The sequence below is a fragment of the Oryctolagus cuniculus genome, chromosome 9 (genome assembly GCF_964237555.1).
Source record: "Oryctolagus cuniculus chromosome 9, mOryCun1.1, whole genome shotgun sequence".
Lineage (NCBI taxonomy): Eukaryota > Metazoa > Chordata > Mammalia > Lagomorpha > Leporidae > Oryctolagus > Oryctolagus cuniculus.
In genome coordinates, this window is record NC_091440.1 from 98,733,338 (window position 1) to 98,750,269 (window position 16,932).

The 16,932-nt window shown below is 50.6% G+C and overlaps 1 protein-coding gene across 14 annotated transcripts in view; it reads right to left on the bottom strand.

Moving 5' to 3' along the window:
• Nucleotides 1–332: 332 nt before the first annotated feature.
• Nucleotides 333–16,932, bottom strand: part of RAD52 (RAD52 homolog, DNA repair protein) — a 29,865-nt gene continuing 13,265 nt past the window's right edge. For 5 of the 14 annotated variants that reach the window (XM_070049250.1, XM_070049248.1, XM_070049252.1 and 2 more), the window contains 12 exons: nucleotides 15,775–15,879; nucleotides 13,128–13,229; nucleotides 11,485–11,578; nucleotides 11,296–11,363; nucleotides 8,932–9,057; nucleotides 8,244–8,362; nucleotides 7,487–7,562; nucleotides 3,354–3,550; nucleotides 3,024–3,196; nucleotides 2,266–2,349; nucleotides 1,722–1,952; nucleotides 333–722 (listed from right to left, as the gene is read on the bottom strand). In XM_070049250.1, the coding sequence (XP_069905351.1) occupies nucleotides 661–722; nucleotides 1,722–1,952; nucleotides 2,266–2,349; nucleotides 3,024–3,196; nucleotides 3,354–3,550; nucleotides 7,487–7,562; nucleotides 8,244–8,362; nucleotides 8,932–9,057; nucleotides 11,296–11,363; nucleotides 11,485–11,578; nucleotides 13,128–13,229; nucleotides 15,775–15,861 (1,419 nt within the window). In that variant the 5' untranslated portion in view covers nucleotides 15,862–15,879 and the 3' untranslated portion in view covers nucleotides 333–660. The remainder of the gene's footprint in view (nucleotides 723–1,721; nucleotides 1,953–2,265; nucleotides 2,350–3,023; nucleotides 3,197–3,353; nucleotides 3,551–7,486; nucleotides 7,563–8,243; nucleotides 8,363–8,931; nucleotides 9,058–11,295; nucleotides 11,364–11,484; nucleotides 11,579–13,127; nucleotides 13,230–15,774; nucleotides 15,880–16,932) is intronic. The other 9 variants (XM_051850760.2, XM_070049257.1, XM_070049259.1 and 6 more) reach the window with 4 other exon arrangements.

The window sequence follows — 16,932 nt, forward strand, 5'->3', positions numbered from 1 at the left end:
TTTCTATCACACCGCAAGCTGCAACAGTTACAGCTAAAATGCTCAGTAAAGGTAGACGAGGCACTCGGCACTCGCTGACAGGGCTTGGCACTGAGAGTTCAGGTATCCACTGGGCGTCTTGGAACGTATCCCTCAGGGATGCAGGAGACCAGGGTAGCACAGGGACTCGGCCACCTGCATTGATACAAAGTAAGAGGCATCAGCACCTGCCTTGTTCTGAGGAAAAGGGAAAGAAGGGCAGGGCCTTCCTTGCTACAATTTCAACTTCATCAAGGCCTTTAAAGCTGGCACTCAAGTGTGGCCTACACTGCTTGGAGGCAAGCAGCCATGGGCAAGTCCTAAAATGTCTGTCTTTATTAACAGTTGCGTAGGAATAAATACTGAAAAGCATCAAGGGCCAAAGGCAAGGCATTCCATCTGTCCAAGACCCCCAATCCTTCCCCCCCACCTCCCCACCACCACCCCCGCCACTGCCACGTGTGACATCCTCAGGCACTCGGCTTTCTCTGCAGCAGGCTCCGACAGATCCCCTGGGAAGGTTCGGGATGAACCCCGGTGTGAGCCCGTGGACAGTCCATTCCTCAGGGACGAACAAGTTCATGACTCAAGAGTAGCTTCCAAAGCCCCTTGGTAATGAAGTCCAGGCATGTGGCCTGAGCCTCAGGACGGGTCCCATTTCCTTTTCTTCATGTCCCGGCTGTTCCTATGAGATGCACAGTCTCCTGGAAGATAAAAGGGCTTAAATATTGCTGTAATTCTTTTAAAATAAGGAATAAACCGTTCATAATTGGGGGGTTGTATTAGCTCATGATCCCAATTTAGAGTCAGAGCCCAAGAATGACGATCAGCCTTTGTGGCATCGTGCTCACGATGGACCTACTCTTAGCCGAGAAAGCTCAGTGCAGTCATGCTTCCTGGCTGCCATCTTAGACTCAAAAAATGGCCTGGTTCTTAAACCAGTCAGTCACCTTCTCCTTAACATTTCTTACTGCCTTAGGCTAATTCTATCCAACTTCTTTTAAGTTGACTTACTCATTTTAAAGATTTATTTATTTGAAAGGCAGAGTAACAGAGAGGAAAAGACAGATCTTCCATCTACTGGTTCACTCCCCAAAAGCCCAGAACAACCAGGGCTGGGCCAGGCTGAAGCCAAGAGCCAGGACTTCATCCACGTCTCCCAGTGGGTGGCAGGGACTCAAGCACTTGAGCCATCATCTTCTGCCTCCCAGGCATTAGCATGGAGCCGGATGGGAGGTGCAGCAGCTGTAACTTGAACTGACACTCCAATATGGGATATGGACATCCCAAGTAGCTTAACCTGCTGTGCCACAAAACCGGCCCTGTATTTAGTCATTTGTTTTATTATATTTGAAAGCAGAGAGAAAAACCTCCCAGCCTCTGATTTACTCCCCACATGCTCTCAATTGCAGGGCTCTGCCAGAACAAGGCCAGGAGCCAGGAATCCAGCCCTGAACTCCAGCGTGGGAAGCAGGGCCCCAAGTTCACTCCTGAGGAACCACTGAGCCATTGCCACTGCCTCCCAGAGTGCACGTTAGCAGGAATCCGGAGCTGGGAGCAGAGCAGGTTCTCCAGTGAAGGAGACAGGTGTCCCAGGCAGCACCAAACACCTGTCCGGCCAGCTCCTTCAAATGCAATGTCATCCTTTCTTTAAAAATGCACAGAACTAAACCCGTATGTCCCTGTCATTTTGTTCTTGCTACCTGTTCCATGCTGGTTAGTGTCGTGAATTTGGGGGTGCCGGGGCACAGATTCTGTTTGTGGCTTCTGGTGGCAAAGGCCGTGGGGGTTCTTGTTCCAGGTCTCCAGCTCCAGATGGTTCAGGGCTGGCATGGCAGACATCTGGGCTGGTGCTGCTCTTGACAAGGGCTTGGCAACATTGTCCAGGATGTCTGGAGTCTCATCCCACAGGTCCAGGTTGTCTTCGAGGTTCTCTGCAGAGGCCACAGAAAGTGCAATGTCAGCAAATCAGTGTCACATGAAGCACTGAAGACGTGGTCAAAGAATCGCCCATCTGGAGTGCCCTGTCACTGACAGATCTGGAATTTCTCCCCCGCCCCCGTGGGTGCACTAACACACGGCTGTGGTCAGGACAGCTCACTCAGAACCCCCAGCAATCTATTCTGGGTCTTCTTCCCGTTCTTCGACTACACAGGGCTATGAAACAGACAAAAACGACGATTTGGATGCCTCTTAAAATGTATTCTATGACCGAGGGTGTACTGCTGACGAGTTCCGGAGCTGTACCTGCAAGGGAGTCTTCCTCCGGGCCCGGGTCAGGGTCAGCAGGTTTGGGAGTGCTGTGCGTCACGGGCGGGGCAGGCAGCGCCACTGCAGTGCAGGTGAGAGGGCACAAGTCACACGCCGCAGAGCCGGCTGGGCTGCCCCAGGCCTGCCTGCATTTGAATGTATGGAATTCGACATTTTTAAAGCCATAACCCTTGTTCACACAAAATGTTAGGCAGAGAGCAGGATAAGGTAGATAAATACTGGCTCGGGTGGTCTGATCAGGAGTGGGCACCCCCACACAGAAAGCGGGCCCGCTTTCACATCTTTGCCGCCTCTCAGGGCCAAGGAGGATATTAACAAACCAGACCCGAATGCAGTCCTTTGTGAATCTTCCAAAGGTGTAGGAAAACGGGGAAATCTCCTCAGCACTCTAGACCCCCTGCCGCTGCCCCAATCTGTGCCTACCTGCTACTCCCAGGTCTGCGGTGAGCCAGAGTTCAGGGATCAACAATCTACCCAGAGCTCCTGTCCAAACCCAGTCTGCCTCGCTCCCAAGGGCACCTCAGAAACAAGCAGCTCTGTCGTGCAGAGATGATCAAGGTGTCGGAAGCAAAAAGTTCTTCCCCTTGAACTTGTTTCCAGAAGGGGCGCCCAGGCCGGGTCACCCCGTCTTTAGAAAAGGAGAGTGCGGGCCGGAGTTCACCGTCTTCATCTGAGGGCTGTCTGTCACCTGTCCCGCTGAGGTCTGGCAGCACTCAGGGCACCCTGTCACCTACCTTCCTCTCCAGGGCCCGCCTCCCACACACCCTCACGTTCTGTCTCCGCGGGCGGGGCGGACGTCTGCACTTGCTGCTGTCTCTCCATCTGCTCCCGGAACTGCCGCTGCAGCTGCTGCTGCCGGAGCTTCCGCTGCTGGGTGGTGTCACTCCCCGCGGAGCAGGCCGGGGTTCTAGGACCAGAACACCGAGGTCGGGCAAGTTCCAGAGGCACCTACCTGCTCCATAGCCACCCAGGGACTGCAGGGCCCCAAGCAGCACACAGCCCAGCTCGCCGTTCCTGAGAACGGGAGGCGAGGAGGGCCGGGAGGTGCAGGGGGGACCCCGTACCGGGAGCTGCTGTCCTTGTCCCCCTGTGTCACAAGGTGGGGATTATCTGGGAGGCCTGGTCTGCAGGGGGAGGTCACCTCCTGTGGTCGTGGGGGTGCCAGGGCCGTGTTCAGTCGGCAGCTGTTATATCTTGCTTGTTCCACAGATGGTTCAAAATCTTGTCTCTTTGCTTTACTCAAATCCACTTCAAGAGGCAACTAACAAGGAAGAAAGAGAGAGGAAAAAAAAAAAAACTTCCTCCAACTGCTCTTCCCAACGAAACTGACAAACCTTGAAACCTTGAAAGACAACTTAGGTCAGTGATGAGAATTAATTTTAAAATTCTCAACAAAATACTAGCAAGCCAAATTCAAGAGCACATTAAAAGGATTGTGACCACGACCGAGAGAGTGCTGTTCCCAGAAAGGCGGCTCACCAAGGGAAGCCCCATCAGCATAACACACGTGAACGGACGCAGGACAAACCCAGGATCATCTCAACTGACTCAGAGAAAGCATTCGACGAGCTCCAATACCCTTTAGGATAAAACGGCTCAATAACCAGGACTAGAAGAACCCAGTGCAATATGAGAAAGAGCATATGGAAAAGGGTGAAAGATCGAAGCTTTCCAGGAAGATCAGGAATGAGGCAAAGACGCCTGCTCTCACCATTTCTATTCAAGAAAGGGCTGGAGGTGCCAACCACAGCGATTAGGCATGACAAAGAAAGAAACGGCGTGCACACTGGGGAGGAAGAAGTAGGCTTATCTTCAGACTTGACATGATCTTTTTTTAACAATTTATTTATCTATTTGAAAGAGAAAGAGAGACAGAGAGAGAGAGAGACAGAAACACCTTCTGTCTTGGTCCACTCCCCAAATGGCCCAACTGCCAGGGCTGGGCCAGGAGTCAGGAGTTTCATCCAGGTCTCCTACGTAGATGGCAGGGGCCCAAACACTTGGAACACCTGCTGCTGCTTTCCCAGGCCCTAGCAGGGAACTGGATGGGAAGTGGAGCAGCCAGGACTCGGATATGGCACGCCTGCATCTCAAGTGGTGGCTTAACCTGCTGCCCCAGGCTGGGACCTTACATGATCTTCTGTGTAGAAAAGAGTAAACTCTACACACACACACACACACACACCCTGCTAGAATAAATGAATTCAGCAGAGTTGCAGGGACAAAATCAAAATAAGAATCACTAGGCTGTCTATGTATTAATGAACAATCTGAAAAGGTAAGAAAACAATTCCATTTATAAGAACCCCAAAAAGAACAAAATCCTGAGGAACAAACCTAGCCAAGGAAGTAAAAGACTGGTACACCAAAAACTAAAAAACACTGCAGAAATACAGACACAAATAAATGGAAAGACTTCCCAGCTTCCGAACTGGAAGACTCAAGATTGTTGTAACATCCATGCTACAAATTCAAGGCAATCCCTATAAAAATCTCATCAGTATTTTTTTTTGCAGAAATAGAAAAATCCATACTAAGATTCACACAGAATCCCAAGGGACCGCAAATAATAAAAAGGATTTTGAAAAAAGAAAGTCAAAGGGCTCCAACCTCCAAAGTTCAAAACCTGAGGGTTCTTCAAAGGCTCACGGAGAGACTGTCTCGTGCTGCCGCTCTCTGCAGGCTAGGCCGCTATTTGACACACCTGCATTTCCTCCCTGCTAATGCACCTGGGGAGGCAGCGGAAGATGGCCCAAGTACCTAGGCCCTGCCACTTGGAGACCCAGATGGAGTTCCAGGTTCCTGGCTTTGGCCTGGCCCAGCCCTGGCTCTTGTGGGCATTTGGGGAATGAACCAGCAGATGGAAGCTCTATTTGTCTGTTTCTCAAGCTAATTAAATAATTTAATTAATTTAAGATGGCAAAGGCTTGAATACACATTTCTGCAAAGATGATATGAAGCCAATTTACAAAGAGATGTTCAACATCACTAATCATCAGGAACAGGCAGACTGAAACGACAACAAAATATCACGTCACCCATCAGGCTGGCAATTACAAAAAAACACAGAAAATGACAAGTGTTGTCATGCATGTAGAGAGGCAAACTCTTAGTACTGTGGGGACCATAAAATGCTGCAACTGTTGTAGAAATCAGAACGGCAGTTCCTCAACAAAATGACAAACAGAACCACCACGACCCACAGGCACGCAGCCCGAAGACTGGGAGCGCACCCACGTCACAGCAGTGCTCCTCACAGCAGCCACAGCAGAAGCAGCCCAAGTGTCCATCGGCAGGTGAAGGGTCAACCGTGGTCTAGACAAACAGCAGAACTCAGCCTTAGAAAGGAAGGGAATCACGGGCGCACTCCAATAGGGATGAACCTTGAGATGCGAATGCTAAGTGAAATGAGCCTGGCAACCTACACGCTCTCACTCGCACCATCCAGCTCACAGGAACACAGTAGAATGGAGGCAGCCATCTGGCCCAGTGCGTCCCCCATCAGAGGACCGGGCTTAGACACCAGCTCCCGACTTCAGCTTCCTGCTATGCAGGTCCTGGCAGGCAGCGCGCTGGCTCAAGTGGCGGGGTTCTGGCCACCCCCGGGCTGAGTTCCTGCTACCAGCTCCAGCCCGAGCCCAGCCTGGTGTTTGCGCACATTGAGGGGGTGAGCCAGCAGATGAAAGCTTTCTATCTATTTCCGTCCCTCAAATAGATAAAAATAAATAAATAAACAAAAAACAAAGCTAGAATGCTAGTCACCAGAGGTGGGTTGAAAAGAAGAGAGAGTAGCCTTTTCTGGATGGAGTTTGATTTTGGAAGAGGAAAAAGTGCTGGCAGTTGGCTGCAAACAATGGGAACAGACCAAGCTCTCCTCACCCAGACACTGAAAATGCTCACGTGGCAAACTGCATTACAAGTTGTAGTCCAAAGAAAAACTATCAAGTAATATCCCTTGTAAATATGGGTGCAAAAATCACTGACAAAATATTAGCACACCTAATCTAATGTTTAAAAGAATTTTTTTAGCCGGCGCCACGGCTCACTAGGCTAATCCTCCGCCTTGCGGCGCCGGCACACCGAGTTCTAGTCCCGGTCGGGGCACCGGATTCTGTCCCAGTTGCCCCTCTTCCAGGCCAGCTCTCTGCTGTGGCCAGGGAGTGCAGTGGAGGATGGCCCAAGTGCTTGGGCCCTGCACCCGCATGGGAGACCAGGAGAAGCACCTGGCTCCTGCCATTGGATCAGTGCAGTGCGCCGGCCGCAGCACGCTGGCCGCGGCGGCCATTGGAGGGTGAACCAACGGCAAAGGAAGACCTTTCTCTCTCTCTCACTGTCCACTCTGCCTGTCAAAAAAATAAATTAGAAAAAAAAAATAAAAGAATTTTTTTAAAATGGAGTTTTGGAGGTAAGCACTGTGACACAGTAGTTAAGCCACCACTCAGAAAGCCCACTACTGTTCCTGTTCCTGTTCCAGCTCCTGCTCCTGCTCACCCTGGGACACAGCAGAGGATGATTCAAGTGCCTGGGTCTCTGCCGCCCACGTGGGAGACCTGGATTGTGTTCCAGGTTCTTGGTTCCGGCCTGGCCCAGAATTAGCTGTTCTGGGAGTGATAGAGCAGATGGAAAATCTCTCTCTCTCTCTCTCCATCATTCTGTCTTGAGAGGGAGGAAAGGAGGGAGGAGATCTGACAGATGCCAGCTGACACACACACATCTATTAGGGGTTCCGCAAGAAAAGAAGCCCTCGAGTGCAGGATGGGGAGCACTGCCCAAGGTGACAGCAAGGCAAGAGTCTCAGAGAAGAGCAGAGAGTGAGCAGCCCCCTCCAGCAGGTGGGCAATATGCCAGAGGACTCGCGTGACTCCATGCTGTCCCACTGCAGACACCATTCTCCACGGGCGGATGCTTGGGAAGGGAGTAGGGGTCGACAGGCCAGGCTCTGAGCATGACGGGCACACGGCAGTGGTGCTGGAAGGGGCTCCGTGCCCTCTCCACTCGCAACACAGCTCTGAGGATCCATTACGCCTGCTTCTTCAGTCATGAGCTGAGGTGACTGACTCCTGCTGGCTCTGACACTCAAATCGGGACCACTCTAGACCCTCTCAGGAGCTGAGCCCTTGTGTGTTTCTCCCTCCCTCCCACAGATTAATCCATGACACAAGGAACACCTCAAGTCATCCTCCCGCTGCCGGCTTACCTGGCGCGGAAGCTTATTCAGGGACCGCAGGTAGTCTTTGTCCAGGACACAGTTTCCAAGTGCATTCCCAAAACTCCTACCCGCAACACCGCAACAGCAAGGCCAAAATGGGGAAACAGGGTTGAGAATTGTTACAAGTGAATATCAGAGAACAGAATTACAACTTTTATTTTTATTGAAAAGCAGAGACAAAGAGAAAGAGGGAGACCTTCTATGTACAAGTTCACTCCCCAAACGCCTGCAGAGGCTGGTTGGAGCTGGGAACTCAGTGGGGGCAGGGTCACGGGCACAGTCCAGCCATGGACACACGGGACTCCGGGGGTGGGGGGTGGGGGATCACGGGCACGCCATTCCGTAGTGCATCCGTGTTTTTCTGGTGACTCAACTCACTTCAGTTCTCTAAGGTGTCCTGTCTCTGACCCAAAACACCACCTTGTGCTACCTAACTAGGCCGACCTACCGGGACACCTGGAGGAGGGTTACGGTACAGAGAAGGAGGAAGCGAGCTGCGGCCTCGGGAGGAACGGCTGGGTACACGAGTGAGCGGGGCAGCAGCAGTGGCGAGCACCCAACACGGCCCTCCCAGCGTCCCACCCCCGCACCCACAGGAAGCATTATACAGTCGGGAGGAGGCTACAGGCGAGGGCATCCCTTCCTGGTGCTCAGACTTCCGGACCACCTGACTACATTTCGGTTTCCAAAATCTGCCGGGAAATGGGCTGAAGCAGCAGGTTCCGCCCTGGCCACTTGTTCTCACCTGAGTGCTCGCTTCAGCCCATCGGTCACCGCCTCCTTCCTCGCCTTCTCCAGCGCCAAGGCCTTGGACTTGAGGCCCTCACTAACACCGTAGCCTACATCTTCATGATAGGAGCCATCCTGGGGGAAGAAGAGAGCAAGGCTGCGGCGGGACCCTGGCTCCGCAGCGCCTCCTGCCGCCAGCAGCAGACAGCTGCAAGACAACCCTCCCGCACAGTCCCATGCCCCCTTGCCGGCCCCTAGCCACATATGGAAGGCCATTTCCAAGTGACCCCAAATCTTACTAAGAAACAGGCCCCCAGGGTGTAAAAACCCCTCCAATACCATCCAAAAGGAATATCTGAAATATCACATCAAACGTACTCTAAGAGTCGTACAGTACATCATTTTCCATATCAGGCAGTGCCCATTTCTTGGTTTTCACCAACAGTGAAGAAGGGTGGACCTGAGCACACTTGGCTGATAGAGAATTAAATATAATGTGGCCGGCGCCGCGGCTCACTAGGCTAATCCTCCGCCTTGTGGCGCCGGCACACCGGGTTCTAGTCCTGGTCGGGGCGCCGGATTCTGTCCCGGTTGCCCCTCTTCCAGGCCAGCTCTCTGCTGTGGCCAGGGAGTGCAGTGGAGGATGGCCCAGGTGCTTGGGCCCTGCACCCCATGGGAGACCAGGAGAAGCACCTGGCTCCTACCATCGGATCAACGGGGTGCGCCAGCCGCAGCGCGCCGGCCGTGGCAGCCATTGGAGGGTGAACCAACGGCAAAGGAAGACCTTTCTCTCTCTGTCTCTCTTGTCTCTCTCTCACTGTCCACTCTGCCTGTCCAAAAAAAAAAAAGAAAAAAGAAAAAAGAATTAAATATAATGTTTGATGATAGCACTGAGTTTTGGAAAAAAACTTGAAAAAGACTCAGAGAAACAAGTGATACTATTACAAACCACTTCTCATCCCAGCTATTGAATTTATGTGAATAAAATTGTTCAGTACTATTTATAAAAATAACAAGTCAGGGGTACTCTCATCTTGGAGTCCAAGTTCTGCTTCCTATTCCAGCTTCCTGGGAGGCAGCAGGATGGCTGAAGTACCCAGGTCCCTGCCACTCATGTAGGAGACGTGGCTGGAGTTCCGGGCTTCCACTTGGCTTAGCTCTAGCCATTGCAGAAGTGAACCATCCAGGAAGTGAACCAAAAGATGGGTGTTGTTTATATCTGTCTTTCAAATGAATAAAATGAATAAAAGTTTTTATTTTAAAAAGCAAAATACATAAGTCAAAACAGAAGTAATGCTGAATATTCATAAAAGAAATATATGATATTCAATCACAGAATATATAACTAACTGAAAAGAAGTACCATGACCTCATTAAGTGCATTTTCCATGCCATTTTTTAAATATTGATTATCAACATTTTGAGCATTTACGTTGTCTCTTAAAAGTAAATACAACTGGGGCCGGTGGGGTGGCACAGTGGGTTAATCCTCCGCCTGCAGTGCCGGCATCCCATATGGGCGCCAGTTATAATCCCGGCTGCTCCTCTTCCAATCCAGCTCTCTGCTATGGCCTGGGAAAGCAGTAGAAGGTGGCTCAAGTCCTTGGGCCCCTGCACCCATGTGGGAGACCCGGAAGAAGCTCCTGGCTCCTGGCTTCAGATCAGCGCAGCTCCAGCCATTGCAGCCATTTGGGGAGTGAACTAACAGACAGAAGACCTTTCTCTCTGTCTCTCCCTCTCACTGTAACTCTACCTCTCAAATAAATAAATAAATCTTAAAAAAAAAAAAAAAGTAAATACAACTGTCTGATCAACTATGCATTAGCAATGACAGTAACTCAACCCAGAAGAACTCTTTCCATATTTGGAGCCTTAAGGTCACTAGAAATTTACCCCTAAAATTTCTTCTTATACACACACTTGCACATATGTACACACACACAGGCAGAGAAGCCTAATAAGGTTAATAAAGCTTTCAATCACAAAACACAGTAGGATAAAAACCAGTGGAGAGGGGCTGGTTAACAGTAGGTTAATCCTCCGCTTGCAGCACCGGCATCCCATATGGGCACCGGTTCTAGTCCCAGCTGCTCCTCTTCCAATCCAGCTCTCTGCTATTGCCTGGGAAAGCAGTAGAAGATGGTCCAAGTCCTTGGGTCCCTGCACTCGTGTGGGAGACCGGGAAGAAGCTCCTGGCTCCCGGCTCCGGATCGGCACAGCTCCGGCCATTGCAGCCATTTGGGGAGTGAACCAGCTGATGGCAGACCTTTCTCTCTGCCTCTCCTTCTCACTGCCTGTAACTCTAGCTCTCAAATAAATAAAATCTTAAAAAAAAAAAAAAAAAAAAAAAAAAAAAAACCAGAATGAAACTATGAACTCAGATAAGGAACAATGTGAAATTTCTAATGACTAAAGGAAAAAAAAATACATGTATTTTTTTCTGGCACTCAAATTCCATGGGTATACTTCTTTTTTTTTTTTTTTTAAGATTTATTATATTTATTTGAAAGAGTTACAGAGACAGAAACAGAGAGAGAATCTTCCATCCACTGGTTCACTCCCCAATGGCCGCAAGAGCCGAAGCTGGGCCCAGTCAGAAGGCAGGAGCTTCCTCCAAGTCTCCCACGTGTGTGCAAGGGCCCAAGCACTTAGGCCATCCTCTGCTGCCTTCCCAGGTACATTAGTGGGGAGCTGGATCAGAGGTGGAGCAGCCCGAACTCCAACTGGTGCCCATATGGGACAGCAGTGCTACAGGCCCGGGATTTAACCTGCTCCATCACAGCACCAGCCCTCCCATGGGAGGGAACTTAAAACTGTATAGATTTCCTAAAACTGTAACAGATTTCTTTAAAAATGCCAAATATCAAAAAGAAAGAAAGAAACTCTGAACTAGGTAACAGGTAGTGAAAACTGTCTAAGTGTAAATTAAAAACATGAAAGAAGACAAAGGTTTTCAGAGTTCTTTTCTGGAGGCCCTCCGGGGCCCGCTCTGAAACAGGTCAAGGCCCTGGTGCCCGCCGCCCCCTCCCTCGCCTGCCAGTCCTTCCGCGCAGTGCCATCAGCCTCACCTTCAACTGCACCCTCACAAATGCACAGACTCCCACGTAGAACTTGCCGTTGTTGAGGTCAACAAAATCTAGGGGCGAGAAAGAGCACAGCTGAAGAAGCCACTGCTCCCTGGCCGTTCCTGCATTCCTTATGCGTGTGCGCCGCCCCAGCCACAGAATTCCCGCAGCGGAACTCGGAGGCCGACTCACCCACATTCTGCTGCGTGACCGAGTGCGCCCAGCCGTTGTACCCAAACATCTCGTTGGCCAGGCTAATGACCTTGTGACCCTCAATGTAACACACCTGGAAAATATTTTTTAAGAAAAAGCTATGTTAAAAATTCTCTGCCAGCAGCACCATGGCTCATTTGGCTAATCCTCTGCCTGCGGAGCCGGCACACCAGGTTCTAGTCCCGGTCAGGGCGCCGGATTCTGTCCCGGTTGCTCCTCTTCCAGGCCAGCTCTCTGCTGTGGCCAGGGAGTGCAGTGGAGGATGGCCTGAGTGCTTGGGCCCTGCACCTGCATGGGAGACCAGGAGAAGCACCTGGCTCCTGGCTTTGGATCAGTACAGCGCACTGGCCACAGCAACCATTTGGGGGGTGAACCAACGGATAAAGGAAGACCTTTCTATCTCTCTAACTCTGCCTGTCAAAAAAAATAAATAAATAAAAAATTCCCTGCCAGGCCAATGCTGTGGCATAGCAGGTAAAGCATAGCGGGTAAAGCAGCACCGCCTGCTGTGTCGGATGCAGGTTCAAATCCCGGCTGCTCCACTTCTGATCTAGCTCTCTGCTATGGCCTGGCAAAGTCCTTGGGCCCCTATACCAGCGTGGGAGACCCAGAAGAAGCTCCTAGCTCCTGGCTCCGGCCATTGTGGCCATTTGGGGAATAAATGAGAGGATGGAAGCCCTCTCTCTCTGTCTTTGCCTTTCTTTAACTCGGCCTTTCAAATAAATAAAAATAAATCTTTGGGGCTGGCGCTGTGGCACTGTGGGTTAAAGCCCCAGCTTGCAGTGCCGGCATCCCATATGGGCACTGTTTCTAGTCCCGGCTGCTCTACTTCCGATCCAGCTCTCTGCTATGGCCTGGGAAAACAGTAGAAGATGGCCCCAGTCTTTGGGCCCCTGCCCCACCATGGGAGACCTGGAAGAAGCTCCTGGCTGCTGGTTTTGGATCAGCTCAGCTCTGGCCATTGCAGTCATCTGGGGAGTGAACCATCAGATGAAAGACCTCTCTCTCTCTCTCTCTGGCTCTACCTCTCTCTATAACTCTTTCAAATTAATAAAATAAATCTCAAAAATAAATAAATAAATATTTAAAAACAAATTCCCTGCCATCTTTAACTGTGAATCAAACTTTACATAATTTGTTCTTTATCTGTTTTGGGGGGGGGGGGGGGCAAAAACTGCTCTTAAACAGCCCAGGGAAATCCCCAGTGGATTTACTCAAAAGCTCTTTTAGAACAGGCCAGCTGGAATTGATGGTGTGTCTCTGGGGAAGAACTACACTACAGTCACCCACCTAAGGGTTTCCAGACTCAGTTTCAACAAAAGCACAAATCTCAGGTTAACATATTTGATAGAACACCAAAAGCATATAAATTAAAATGAGAAGCAAATGACAAAGGGAACACTTTGAAAAGATGATGTAAGATGATGTTATATGAGTCTCAATGCCTGGGCTGCTTCAAATGACAATGAAGGCTGGACCCCAGCACCCTCCCCTCACCGGGGCCTGGAGCAGACACCCCACAACAGTGAGCCAGAGCCTTCTGACAGCCTGAGGCCGCAGGGGGACTGGCAGGAGCACCTGTGACCCAGGTACCCACCGTGCAGGGCCGGAAACTCTCCTACCTTCTGGCCTCCCCCAGCCGTGCGGCTGCTGATATATTCCGGGCCCAGCCTCTGCCTCAGAGCACTCTGGATGGCCTGGTACTCCTCCGCTGTGTACTGGCACTGCAGCCCGGGGAAGACAAATGGGTTAACATGGTCACCACACCCAAGATCCATGAGCCCCCAACTTTGGGTGTGAGGACCCCCTTCAAGAGCTTTTGTTCATGTGGGTTATGTCTATGAATACTGGGAATTAGAGATGGACATTATTGTGCAGGGAGTTAAGCCGCCGCTTGGGATGTCCACATCCTGAGGTTTCAGTCCCACCTCCACCTCCAATCCGGTGTCCTGCTATCCAGCTTCCGGCTGATGCACACCTTGGGAGGCAGAGGGTAATGGCTCAGGTGTGGGAGAACCCGATGAAGTTCCTAGCTCCTGGCTTCAGTCTGGCCAGCCCTGACTGTTGCAGGTATTTGGGGAGTAACCCAGAAGATGGAAGTTCTCTCTCTGTCCCTCTGCCTTTCAAACTAAAAAATTTTTTAAAGCTTTCTTATTTGAAAGGCAGAAACAGAGGGGGGGTGACCTTCCATCCACTGGGTTCATTCCCCAAATGACCTCAACGGTCAGTGCTGGGCCACGTCAAAGTTAGGAGCCAGGAACTTCATCCAGATCTCTCACGTAGGGGTGTAGGGGCCCAAGCACTTGGGTCATCTTTTGCTGCTTTCCCAGTTGCATTAGTAGGGAGCTGGATTGGAAGTATAGCAGCTAGGATACTCATTTGGGATGCTTGCATTACAGGTGGTGGCTTAACTGGTTGTGCCACAATGCCGGTCCCATAAACATTTTTTAAAATGAGGAATTAAAACTAAGAGGGGCTGGCGCTATGGTACAGCGGGTTAATGCCCTGACCTGAAGCACCAGCATCCCATATGAGCGCCGGTTCTAGTCCCGGCTGGCCCTTTTCTGATCCAGCTCTCTGCTATGGTGGGAATGCAGCAGAAGATGGCCCAAGTCCTTGGACCCCTGCACCCATGTGGGAGACCCAGAAAAAGCTCCTGGCTCCTGGCTTTGGATCGGCACAGCTCCGGCTATTGTGGCCATCTGGGGAATGAACCAGCGGATGGAAAACCTCTCTCTCTGCCTCTCTCTGTAACTCTTTCAAATAAACACAATTAACCTTTTAAAAAATAAAACTAAGAAACTTTTATGTTTTTTAAAGATTCATTTTCTTTATTTGAAAGGCAGGGTGGACAGGGAGAAGGGGAGAGAGAGATTTTTCATCCGCTGATCCACTCCCCAAATGGCGACCAACGGATGGAGCTGGGCCAGGCCAAAGCCATCCTCTGCTGCTTTGAGATCCCTTAGCAGGGAGTTGGATTGCAAGCAGAGCCGTGAGGACCCAAACTTCAGGATATATGAGGATGTGGGATGCTGATGGTTTAACTGCTATGCTATATGCCATCCCCACTGAAAAACCAGTATTACTCTGAAAATAATTCTGACCTCACGGATGCTGAAAATGTCCCCAGGGCCTGCAAATGCCACCAGAGAACTGCTGCCTTAGCTGCCCCTCCCCCTCTGATACAACCTGTCAAAGGGCCGGTGTTGTGTGTGAGTGAGGCCACAGCCTGTGATACCGGCGTCCTGTGTGAGCCTCAGTTTGAGTCCCAGGTACTCCACTTCCCATCCAGATCCCTGATGACGTGCCTAGGAAGATGGCACAAGTGCTTGGGCCTCTGCACACACGTGGGAGACGCAGATGAAACTCCTAGCTCCTGGCTTCAGCCTGTCCCAGGCCATTGATGCCAACTGGGGAGTGACTCAACAGATGGAAGATCTCTCTCTCTCTCTCTCTCCCTGTAGCTCTGCATTTCAAATAAATAAATCTCTTTTTAAAAAGAAGGGGGGGTATCTTTCTTGAGTACAAATAAGAAACTAACACATTCTGCTTCAGCAGGGGCCGGGAGTTTGGCCTAGCAGTTGACGCCTGCATCCAGGCCCAGTGATTGAAGACACCTCTCGGGACACTTGTGTAATATAACAGACTGCTTGGGTTTGAGTCCTGGTTCCACCTCCAATTCCAGCTTCCTACTAATGTGCAACCTGGGGGGCAGCAGTGATGACTCAAGTACTCGGGTCCCTGCCACCCACATGGGAGACCTGGATTGAGTTCTTAGCTGCTGGCTTCATGATTGGTCCAATCCTGGCTGTTGTAGGCATTTGGGGAAAATATCAGCAGGTGGAGTTTGGTAGACAAAACAGAATTCCCTTTTCTATGCCCAGAATTTCTCTACGAAGAATGAGACCCCCTCGCTTTGGCTGCCTCCAAGAGAGAACTGGGCGGCAGGTGACAGCAATGGTAAGGAAATAGGGAGACTTCTGACACGGCCTCTTGGTTTCATGTTGAATTTGATATCATACGAACGTGTTAGCTATCCAAAATCTGGATGGATTTACATCTAAATGGAACTCCCCTTTTGTCTTTTAGTGCTGAAGTTTCAAAATGCCCTCAGAGGTAACCAGAGATTCCCCCAAATAATGCCTCTAAAGGAAAAACCAGTCACAATAAAGAGCCCACACGTGCCTGAGGGTGCTCTGCAAATTGATTCTCCGTAACCCTTCTCCTGAACCTCATCCTTCCCCGGGCGTGAGGAAGCCATGCAGTTACCTGTCCAAAGCACAACACAGTGCTGCCGCCCGCACAGCGGGAATGGTTGCCATGTGCTCCAAGTGCTGCCTCCCCAGCCCCAGACATAGTGACCCTGGTTGGTCTCTGTAAAAATGAAAAGGTAAAGACAGACCTCAAAGAATGCTTACAGTGAAAGGCAAGGGCAGACACAGCACCCGCAGGCAGTCCTCTGGGAGCTGCTTTCTCTCCTGCGCTGCAGCTCTGCGCATGCCACCCCGTCACCACACACACTGCACTTCCCAACACGGCCCCCTACAGGCCACGGCTCTCCAGGGAGCTGGGCTCCTCCAGCTACTACCAGCTTCTTCCTTTCTGCCACCATTTTTGTTACGCTGGTGCTATTAACAGCGATTTCTACAATGAGAATGTATGACATTTATAATTGGAAAAAAGATCAAAATTACAAAAACGTTAAGGAAAAAATAAGGAAAAACCAACAACCAATTATGTCTACACATCAGATCATCATGTTGTTCTCTTTACAGTGTATAACTTCAAATTTTTCAATCATATCTCAATAAAGCAGGTTGGGGGGACCAAGAGAGTCCATTTTAAAGTATAAAACAAAAAAGCCTTACTGCTTCTACTTTCTGGGCAAAAGGATCACAGTCACTGTGGACTGAGAAAAGAAACAGGAGCCACAGCAAGGGAAGTACCACCCAGGAGCCAGCCAGCAGCTGGAGGGAGCCGGCAAACAGAGGGGCCAGCTAAGGCACAAGGGAAGGTGAGGGAGAAGACACCTGCAGCTCAAGCAGTACAGAGGGGGCTTCAGACCAGGCTGTTTCTCCAACAGGAGCATGCTCCCCACCACCTGGAATCAGGCCCTGCCCGGGGTATCCTGAATCGAACCCTAAGGATGAGGCTCAGTAATCACCCACCAGGTGATTCTCGTGCACGCTCAAGGTTGAGGGCAAATGCCTTAGATTGAGACTCTACAAACCCTCAGGTCCGTCAGAAACTACAATCACGGGGCAGGCGTTGAGATGCAGCCCACGTCAGAGCAGCAGTTCAAGCCCCCGCTGCTCCACTTCCTATCATGGGCTTCCCAATAGATGTGATGAGGTCACAAAATCACTTCTGTAGCACATGTTTTTCTGCCAGTCTAATATTAGGACTCTCTGATCATGGAGGAATTAA